The following is an 11,203-nucleotide window of genomic DNA, read 5'->3' on the forward strand; positions in this document are numbered from 1 at the left end:
ACATTTCCTTAAGAGATAGTACAACACGAGTTTTTGTTATTAAATGATAGGATACTGAAAGGGGAACTCCCCAGGTCAGTAGGTGCCCAATATGCTACTGGAGATCAGTGGAGAAATAACTCCAGAAAGAATGAAGGGATGGAGCCAAAGCAAAAACAATACCTAGTTGTGGATGTGACTGGTGATAGAAGCAAGGTCTGATGCTGTAAAGAGCAATATTGCATAGGAACCTGGAATGTCAGGGCCATGAATCGAGGCAAATTGGAAGTGGTCAAACAAGAGATGGCAAGAGTGAATGTCGACATTCTAGGAATCAGTGAACTGAAATGGACTGGAATGGGTGAATTTAACTCAGATGACCATTATATCTACTACTGTGGGCAGGAATCCCTTAGAAGAAACGGAGTAGCCATCATGGTCAACAAAAGAATCTGAAATGCAGTACTTGGATGCAATCTCAAAAACGACAGAATGATCTCTGTTCGTTTCCAAGGCAAACCATTCAATATCACGGTAATCCAAGCCTATGCCCCAACAAGTAACGCTGAAGAAGCTGAAATTGAATGGTTCTATGAAGACCTACAAGACCTTTTAGAACTAACACCCAAAAAAGATGTCCTTTCCATTATAGGGGACTGGAAGGCAAAAGTAGGAAGTCAAGAAACACCTGGAGTAACAGGCAAATTTGGCCTAGGAGTACAGAATGAAGCAGGGCAAAGGCTAATAGAGTTTTCCCAAGAGAACACACTGGTCATAGCAAATACCCTCTTCCAACAACACAAGAGAAGACTCTACACATGGACATCACCAGATGGTTGACAGTGAATTCAGATTGATTATATTTGTTGCAGCCAAAGATGGAGAAGCTCTATACAGTCAGCAAAAAAAGACTGGGAGCTGACTGTGGCTCATATCATGAACTCCTTACTGCCAAATTCAGACTTAAATTGAAGAAAGTGGGGAAAACCACTAGACCATTCAGGTATGACCTAAATCAAATCCCTTATGATTATACAGTGGAAGTGAGAAATAGATTTAAGAGACTAGATCAGAGAGACAGAGTGCCTGATGAACTATGGACAGAGGTTCATGACACTGTTCAGGACAGGGATCAAGACCATCCCCATGGAAAAGAAATGCAAAAAAGCAAAATGGCTGTCTGCGGAGGCCTTACAAATAGCTGTGAAAAAAAGAGAAGCAAAAAGCAAAGGAGAAAAGGAAAGAAACAAGCATCTGAATGCAGAGTTCCAAAGAATAGTAAGAAGAGATAAGAAAGCCTTCCTCAGCGATCAATGCAAAGAAATAGAGGAAAACAACAGAATGGGAAAGACTAGAGATCTCTTCAAGAAAATTAGAGATACCAAGGGAACATTTCATGCAAAGATGGGCTTGATAAAGGACAGAAATGGTATGGACCTTAACAGAAGCAGAAGATATTAAGACGAGGTGGCAAGAATACACAGAAGAACTGTACAAAAAAGATCTTCACGACCCAGATAATCACGATGGTGTGATCACTCACCTAGAGCCAGACATCCTGGAATGTGAAGTCAAGTGGGCCTTAGAAAGCATCACTACGAACAAAGGTGGTGGAGGTGATAGAATTCCAGTTGAGCTATTCCAAATCCTGAAAGATGATGCTGTGAAAGTGCTGCACTCAATATGCCAGCATATTTGGAAAACTCAGCAGTGGCCACAGGACTGGAAAAGGTCAGTTTTCATTCCAATCCCAAAAAAAGGCAATGCCAAAGAATGCTCAAACTACTGCACAATTGCACTCATCTCACACGCTAGTAAAGTAATGCTCAAAATTCTCCAAGCCAGGCTTCAGCAGTACGTGAACCGCAAACTTCTTTAGATGTTCAACCAAGTTTTAGAAAAGGCAGAGGAACCAGAGATCAAATTGCCAACATCCGCTGGATCATCGAAAAAGCAAGAGAGTTCCAGAAAAACATCTATTTCTGCTTTATTGACTATGCCAAAGCCTTTGACTGTGTGGATCACAATAAACTATGGAAAATTCTGAAAGAGATGGAAATACCAGACCACTTTACCTGCCTCTTGAGAAACCTATATGCAGGTCAGGAAGCAACAGTTAGAACTGGACATGGAACAACGGACTGGTTCCAAATAGGAAAAGGAGTACGTCAAGGCTGTATATTGTTACCCTGCTTATTTAACTTCTGTGCAGAGTACATCATGAGAAACGCTGGGCTGGAAGAAGCACAAGCTGGAATCAAGATTGCCGGGAGAAATCTCAATAACCTCAGATATGCAGATGATGCCACCCTTATGGCAGAAAGTGAAGAGGAACTAAAGAGCCTCTTGATGAAAGTGAAAGAAGAGAGTGAAAAATTTGGCTTAAAGCTCAACATTCAGAAAATGAAGATCATGGCATCTGGTCCCATCACTTCATGAGAAATAGATGGGGAAACAGTGGAAACAGTGTCAGACTTTATATTTTGGGGCTTCAAAATCACTACAGATGGTGATTGCAGCCATGAAATTAAAAGACGCTTACTCCTTGGAAGGAAAGTTATGACCAACCTAGATAGCATATTCAAAAGCAGAGACATTACTTTGCCAACAGAGGTCCATCTAGTCAAGGCTATGGTTTTTCCAGTGGTCATGTATGGATGTGAGAGTTGGACTGTGAAGAAGGCTGAGTGCTGAAGAATTGATGCTTTTGAACTGTGGTGTTGGAGAAGACTCTTGAGAGTCCCTTGGACTGCAAGGAGATCCAACCAGTCCATACTAAAGGAGATCAGTCCTGGGTGTTCATTGGAAGGACTGATGCTAAAGCTGAAACTCCAGTACTTTGGCCACCTCATGCGAAGAGTTGACTCATTGGAAAAGACCCTGATGCTGGGAGGGATTGGAGGCAGGAGGAGAAGGGGACGACAGAGGATGAGATGGCTGGATGGCATCACTGACTCGATGGACTTGAGTCTGAGTGAATTCCGGGAGTTGGTGATGGACAGGGAGGCCTTGCGTGCTGTGATTCATGGGGTCACAAAGAGTCGGACACAACTGAGCGACTGAACTGAACTGAGATTAAAATAATCTAATCTCTGTGGTTTGTGTTATTAAGAATGTAGCTTCCAGACATACTGAAAATACTGCAAAATCTAATCAGGCAAATTTTACTATTATTAAAATCTCATTCAGTCATCTGATTATTTGGCAAAATTAACATTTTTCTCTTTTGAAGTAAAAATTTACCAAAAAATTGTCTTTGTCTTGCCTGCTCTTTTGGATTTTCTTAGTTACTAACTTTCCTGTTAATGTGGTTAATTGGAAATCAATTTTCCTAGGAGTCTTGATTTTCAGTGACAGGATGAGTCTTCTACCCATACTGACTTAAACAGAAACGGGATTGTATTGACTGACTTTAGGGAGAGCTTGATCTAGGAACTCAGATGATATCTTCAGTTTTCCATTTCTACCTCACAGTTCTGTCTTCCACTGTGTTAACTTCATTTTAAGGCTCTATATCAGTTCAGTTCACTCACTCAGTCGTGTCCAACTCGTTGCAACCCATGAACCTCAGCATGCCAGGCCTCCCTGTCCATCACCAACTCCCGGAATTTACCCAAACCCATGTCCATTGAGTCAGTGATGCCATCCAACCATCTCATCCTCTGTCGTCCCCTTCTCCTCCTGCCTTCAATCTTCCCTAGCACCAGGGTTTTTTCAAACGAGTCAATCTTCGCATCGAGTGGCCAAAGTATTGGAATTTCAGCTTCAACATCAGTCCTTCCAATGAACACCCATGACTGATCTCCTTTAGTTTGGAGTGGTTGGATCTCCTTGAAGTCCAAGGGGCTCTCAAGAGTCTTCTCCAAGACCACAGTTCAAAAGCATCAATTCTCGGTGCTAAGCTTTCTTTATAGTCTAACTTTCACATCCATACATGACCACTGGAAAAACCATAGCCTAGACTAGTGAACCTTTGTTGACAAAATAATGTCTCTGCTTTTTAATATGCTGTCTAGGTTGGTCATAACTTTCCTTCCAAGGAGTAAGCGTCTTTTAATTTCATGGCTGCAGTCACCATCTGCAGTGATTTTGGAGCACAAAAAATAAAGTCAGCCACTGTTTCCACTGTTTCTCCATCTATTTGCTATGAAGTGATGGGACTGGATGCCATGATCTTTGTTTTCTGAATGTTGAGCTTTAAGCCAACTTTTTCACTCTCCTCTTTCACTTTCATCAAGAGGTTCTTTAGTTCTTCACTTTCTGCTATAAGGGTGGTGTCATCTGCATATTTGACGTTATTGATATTTCTCCCAGCAGTCATGATTCCAGCTTGTGTTTCTTCCAGCCCAGCGTTTCTCATGATTCACTCTACATATAAGTTAAATAAGCAGGGTGACAATATACAGCTTTGACATATTCCTTTTCCTATTTGGAACCCGTCTGTTGTTGCATGTCCATTTCTAACTGTTGCTTCCTGACCTGCATATAGTTTTCTCAAGAGGCAGGTCAGGTGGTCTGGTATTTCCATCTCTTTCAGAATTTTCCATAGTTTATTGTGATCCACACAGTCAAAGGCTTTGGCATAGTCAATAAAGCAGAAATAGATGTTTTTCTGGAACTCTCTTGCTTTTTCGATGATCCAGCAGGTGTTGGCAATTTGATCTCTGGTTCCTCTGCCTTTTCTAAATCCAGCTTGTACATCAGAAGTTCACGGTTCACGTATTGCTGAAGCCTGGCTTGGAGAATTTTGAGCATTACTTTACTGGTGTGTGAAATGAGCACAATTGTGCAGTAGTTTGAGCATTCTTTGGCATTGCCTTTTTTGGGGATTGGAATGAAAACTGACCTTTTCCAGTCCTGTGGCCACTGCTGAGTTTTCCAAATTTGCTGGCATATTGAGTGCAGCACTTTCACAGCATCATCTTTCAGGATTTAAAATAGCTCCACTGAAATTCCATCACCTCCACTAGCTTTGTTCGTAGTGATGCTTTCTAAGGCCCACTTGACTTCACATTCCAGGATGTCTGGCTCTAGGTGAGTGATCACAACATCGTGATTATCTGGGTCATGAAGATCTTTTTTGTACAGTCTCTATATGGTGATCTTCTAAATCTGTAAGCTCATATTTCTCCAGGTTTGGGTCCAGTGATAAAGGAAGGGAGTTTCTCTTTCAGTAATCCCAAACAAGAGTCTGTTATATCTTACTGAGTTACATGCCTACCTGTGGGCTATTCACTCTGGTCATGCAAGTTCTCTGCTAAGATGGATCTTCTGGAACCAGGGCAGAGCAAGTCTACCTGAAGCCTGTGAAGTGAACATGGGTCTGTGTGGGTCCTCTAAGAAATTTTAGTTTTCTTGCAAAAGCAGTGGGTGAATCCCTCCATCCCTCTTGAATCTGGGATGATAAAAACCAACTGTTCATGACACTTTTCCGTTTTATCTCTGGACCCAGTGATAATGAGACATATTTACTAAGTACATGTTATATGCCTGCTGCTGCTGCTACTAAGTGACCTCAGTCGTGTCCGACTCTGTGTGACCCCATAGACCGCAGCCCACCAGGCTGCCCCGTCCCTGGGATTCTCCAGGCAAGAACACTGGAGTGGGTTGCCATTTCCTTCTCCAGTGCCTAGAACATTATTATCTTTAATTCTTTTAATTTCAGAAAATCCAACAAAGAAGCATTTTGAATTAGAAGCCATGCAGACACACATATTTCAACATTTAAGAAAATAAAAGCTTAATTGGGAACTGTGTCATTGATTTTTGATTCTCTCAATTGATCTTGTGGAGATCAGTTTGTAGATAATATAAAAAGTTCCCATCTTTGTGATACCTGATGAGATATAATTTTGTTTTATAGTCCTGAGGGAAGTTACACTGATGATGCAAACCAAGAAGTTCGTGGACCACCCCAACAGCATGGCCACCACAGTGAGTTTGATGATGAGTTTGAAGATGATGATCCCTTGCCTGCTATTGGACACTGCAAAGCTATCTACCCTTTTGATGGTATGATTTTCTTAATGCATTGTATTTGATAAAATTGGTTCCTTAAAGTCTACATGTGTACTGAGTCCCTGTCCTTATAGCTAAATACAATCACTAGAAAATTATCCAGGCTCATTAGTGTGAATATTAACTACATTACAAATAGAGATGTTCCTTCTATATATGACATTGAAAGGAAATTGCCTATGTTACCAGTATCCTAATAAAGATTATTGTTTAATTATCAACTTTGCCTGATAACAGAATTTCCCAAAGAGACCTTACTAATGTACTCTTCAAAGCTGAAGCTGCTTGAGCATATAGCTCAACCCAGGAAGTGGAAGGCTGGTAGATACCACTTCATGCTCTTCCTTGTAAGTTGCTATCATTGAGTGGCTGGTATAAGGCAAATGGCATAGCTGACTGCGCTACCATATCCTGAGTCTGTTGGCCATATTTTCAAATGTGGGAAGGAGAAAATGTAGCTTCTGAATGTGCCATCCTTCTCCTGTGATAGTTGGAGAACAAACTGTGAGGGAAGGAAGGTGTGGTCCTGTCACATGTTTTTAGTTACCCTTCTCTTTCTTGGACTTTGAAAAATTGTTTCCTTCATTTCACCAAAGAGCAGAGTAACACCTTCACAAAGAAGTCGGTATTAAAATGGTATACGATTTAAGGTCCTTCCCTACCCATCTATGGTTTTGGTTTTTAAATTGAGTAATTTTCAGTTATTCCTCACTCTGAGAAAATTGTGTTAAGTAAGATCTTGTTGTAATGTAGAGAGGAAGGGAAGAATTTAGCATATGTTAAATAAAGATTCATTTGTGAAAATTGTTACTGTTAAGCAGCTTGGGAATGGCTAAGGGATTGGGATTTTGAAGGAGATTTGTGGTTTATGATTATGACCATTCTGCTTCTACAATTATATTCTTATTTCTTCCAGCCCTTTCACTGTCTTTTTACTCTTTTCTTGATCTAAACTTCATGAATTTTCTAGATAGCACTGCCACTCAAATTTGAGGAAGGAGTTAGAGTAATGAAATGAAGTTTGTGTACCCTGTCAAATCATACAATATTATTGTAGCTCAGATATTTCATCTTTCACGGTGCTGCTGTTAATGCCAGCCTCACAGGGTTATTGTGCAGTTCAAACAAGATAAATATATGGAAGTGTTGGGCAAACTACAGAGCATCATGGAGTCGTTGGTAACGAGAGTCAGTGTGCTCATAGTTCTATTATATTGAAATCTAGCAGGGTTTCACATTGTTTTGTATTTGTAACTTTTATTCAAAATTGTTGTTATGCTTAAATTATGATTGTGCTATGAAAACTCTCATTTAGGACATAATGAAGGCACTCTGGCAATGAAAGAAGGTGAAGTTCTGTACATTATTGAGGAGGACAAGGGTGATGGATGGACAAGAGCTCGGAGACAGAACGGTGAAGAAGGCTACGTTCCCACATCATACATAGATGTAACTCTAGAGAAAAACAGTAAAGGTGCAGTAACTTACATCTAAACTAATTGGCAAGTTTGTAACACATATGACATAGGAATGATAACAAAATGAAAACACAGTCAGTGGGTGGGAAAACATAGGAAAGCTTAAACGGCATCCAAGATTTATTGTTCACTGTGAGCTGAGCGTAGGCTCGATCTTAGAGATGTGAACATTACCACAAGAAGCTGTTCTTGTGACGCTTTACCATTTGAGTGATGTTGGTGTGAAGCTTAACTGATGCCTTTTGCTCTGTGTTCTGCTTAAGTCTGTGTGAAGGATTTATGTTTTTCTGCCGTATAAATCATAGAATTTGATCTACTGGGCAGGAATCCATAGATAGAAAGCTCCCTACCCCGTTACACTTTGCTTCAGGAAACAGTGATGGTAGTGAACTCAAGTAAAACTGCACTGAAATGCTTGCTGATGCCCAAAAGAGTGGTTTGGTATAGGAGTTTCAAATTGTAGCTACAGTTTCTAGGAAAAAGTAATAATAATTAGCTAATGGATAAAATACGGATGTAATCATTTTCGTTTTTGTCCCTGTTCTTAATTTTGGTTTCCTAAAGGAAGAAAACAGGCATGTAGCACATAATCTATTTTGTAGTAGGCTAATCAAGAGATGCAAAATAAATGGGCCTGGTCTTGCTCTTAAGTGAATAAAATGGCTTTCTTTTGAGACCCAAGGATATTTTCAGGTTTTCTAGTAATTTTCAGTAATGTACAAGCTTTCTTCTGAATTAATGCTTGTATTTTTCATCTTGAAATGTCTTTTGAGAAATGTCACTTTAGTGATACTAGCATTTAGCAATTATACATAGGAAAGTGGATTCTAAATAAACTAAGATAGAGGAAATCTTGCATAGTGGGGAAGTACTGGCAAATTTTGCCTGAAAGAAAAAATGACTTTTTTTCACTAAATGGGTTGGAGGAATATATCTGTACTATCATGAAGGGCATTTCCTCATTTTAACTGAATTGTCAGTTATTAGGATAGTTTTTTTCCCAACTAATTTTAGTAAGCATTTGTGGGAAACACTGTACAGTCAAGATAGGCAGTGCTAGTTGTCTAGGGAAGTAAAGTGAAGAAGCAGTTAAGAGACTGGTCCTTAATTTTGCTCATGTTCCAGCATTTTTTGGTGTTTTTAATAGCTGACTATAAAATGATTTTAGAGGCATTTGGGATGGATGCTTTAAACTGGACATCCCTTTTGGTCTTACCAAAGGTCTTCAGTAATTGTTCTTTTCTTTTTCCTCCTGGACTGCAGGTTCCTGAAGAGGGTTTCTGAGGAAATGGGCAAGATGTTGAAGGAGGTTACATGCAGCTGCTTTTGGGGGGGGAGGTGTTAGAGTTGTCAGGCTCAGAGAAAGTGAGAGAAGCAAGTTGCATGAGTGCATGCAGACATGATTATTTTTTACTAACTTCATTAGCATTTCCATGTGTTGTTTTAAAAAATCATTGTAATACCAACCCTTAAATTTGTCATTTATAGTTATTCATATAAAGGAAAAAAAGCCAACAATGGCTAACCTTTTTTCCATCTGTTTTACTGATATTCAAATTAGAAAGAATGCAGAGCTCTTATTAAATTTGACTGTCGTAACAGGACTATCCGTCCCAGCTCTGTTTTAATTGGCTTTTAGACCCATTGTCTGTCAGAATCCTTGCCATTTGTCAGTGTCTGCCTGCGCCACCTCTGTGCTTGCTTAACATCCTGTTGCATGTCTAGAGTGATCGGGTTTAGATTTTTAGGCATGTTTTTATAATCCCTTGTTCTTGTCAAAGCCTTTGTTTTGTTTTACATTTGTAGTGCAAATCACTCTGTCAAACATCTCCAGCACTAATGTTTCCATCCTAGCATTTGTGTATGCTGCTATAATGTCCCCACTACAGAACATTCCAGTTTTGGCATTATGAAGAAGTAGTTTGTGAACCTGAAGTATTTATGATCAGAAAAAGAAAACATCTCTGCTCTAGCCTACAGCCCAGTTCAAAGAACTCTTTGAAACATGATCGATCTTCAGCCCCTCAGTCTGGGAAGAATCTATAGTCAGCAGTGAAATCCTGGCATAATAAACACAGAAGATACTCACCGCCTCAAGACAAAGGACTGTTGTCAGAAGTCAGCTGCTTCCATTCAAATGCTGCCTTAAACTAGAGTGCCTAAATCTGTTGATTGCCAACTCTACCACTACAGTATCCCACAAAGGGCTTCATGTGTCAGCTCAGTGCGACCTCCTTTAACTTGGCAGTGCTGCTGCAGCTGCCATACAACCTCCATAGGGGGCTTTTAGAGCTCTGCCACGTTTGATGGTGCATCTTCAAATTTACACATCAAACTAGAGACATGTCTGAGTCCATTTTACTTTACTCAGTGTTTTCAATAAGAAGTTTTATGGACCTTTCCCCTCATTGTCTTTTAATTTGGGGTTACCGTGTTCTCATTTAATTATTACAATGATAGTCTGTTTCCGAGTGATGATTTTATTTGAACTGGATAAAATATAGTGAAACTTTGTAATGATCTATGTGCACTTTTACTTGTAAAATGGGAGTTTCTGTATGTTTATACTTGTATATATAATTGTCATCAGTGCCCCTATTGCTCATGTTGTCCTGCCTTGCATTTGTGATTCTGTTAATGACTTGTATCTTAACTGATTTCTTAGTGGCATTTAATAGGGAGGTGGGTGGGGGAGGGGGGAATATTTGTAACATGGAAGATTGATTAATTTGGTTCTTTACTGTTTCGAGGGAGGAAAGAAAACGTGAAATGGTCTATGTATTGTTGGATTTCAAGCAATATTTTAGAAGCTGTGTGACTGCTTTAATAATTTTCCCCAGTGTTATTTGAATTGTACTACCAGTTATATTAATACTAAAGCTGAATGACAGTTGTGTGAAAGTGGGTGCCTTCGTAAGATCAAGTACGCTCCTATTACACAGCTGACATATAGTGTATTACCTTTAAGGCTAGTAAACTATGAAGTTTTAGATTTTAAATCTCGTTACAGGGTTATTTATATAATGTGACATTATTCAGTACTGACAGACTACATAAAGTAGCTTTAAAATCCAGTGCTATTTTTATTTTCAAGGTTAGCAATGAAGAGGAAATGTGATCTGGCTGTGTTTGTCTTCTGTACAAAGCCTGAAGTGCTTGTGTTTTTTTGGCTAATAGCCACAGAGGGCAAAGTTTAAGGCTTTCTTGTGAGGACTAACTGTTCTTTACAAGCTACTGTTTGTTTTTCTTGCAGGATTTGCTTCCGTAGGAGGCAGGTTCCTTCATGTGGAATAGTGCAACCTGTATATGGATTATTACAATAAGGAAGACATTTGTACTTGCACAGTTTAAATCATTCTTAAATTTGAACATGTGAATTGTCCAAAAGAAATCTTTAATTTTTCAGTAATTTTTACTCTTTCTGTGCACATGTTGATTTCTTAATGTAAATGCTTTGTTTAAGATAGTGTTCTCTGTTGAGAATATTTTCATGGAATAAAATAATCTTTTCATGGTCCATTAAGGTGTATAGAATTCTCTCTTATTATCGCTATGTGAATTAAAGAGATGTATTGGTTTTGTTATTGAATGTGCTACACTCCAGGTAGTACAGCTTAGATGGCTACATTCCATAAATGGCAACAAGTTTTGCAAAGCAGTTTTGAAAGTTATATTGTAGTTTTAGTTTCTCTCAAGCTTTCCTAAAGAAAAAAAAAGTTAACTTTCTT

The 11,203-nt window shown here is 39.2% G+C and overlaps 1 protein-coding gene across 5 annotated transcripts in view; it reads left to right on the forward strand.

Moving 5' to 3' along the window:
* The window catches only part of FNBP1L (formin binding protein 1 like), a 118,940-nt gene extending 107,948 nt beyond the window's left edge, over positions 1 to 10,992 (forward strand). For 3 of the 5 annotated variants that reach the window (XM_086391282.1, XM_086391278.1, XM_086391280.1), the window contains 2 exons: positions 5,843 to 5,991; positions 7,313 to 7,957. In XM_086391282.1, coding sequence (XP_086247408.1) covers positions 5,843 to 5,991; positions 7,313 to 7,491 — 328 coding nt within the window. In that variant the 3' untranslated portion in view covers positions 7,492 to 7,957. Of the gene's footprint in view, positions 1 to 5,842; positions 5,992 to 7,312; positions 7,958 to 8,738 lie in introns of those variants that run through there. The other 2 variants (XM_086391279.1, XM_086391281.1) reach the window with 1 other exon arrangement.
* Positions 10,993 to 11,203: the final 211 nt, after the last annotated feature.

Source organism: Bos grunniens, chromosome 3, assembly GCF_055505025.1.
Source record: "Bos grunniens cultivar Pamir isolate PY7600 chromosome 3, Bosgru_T2T1.0, whole genome shotgun sequence".
Lineage (NCBI taxonomy): Eukaryota > Metazoa > Chordata > Mammalia > Artiodactyla > Bovidae > Bos > Bos grunniens.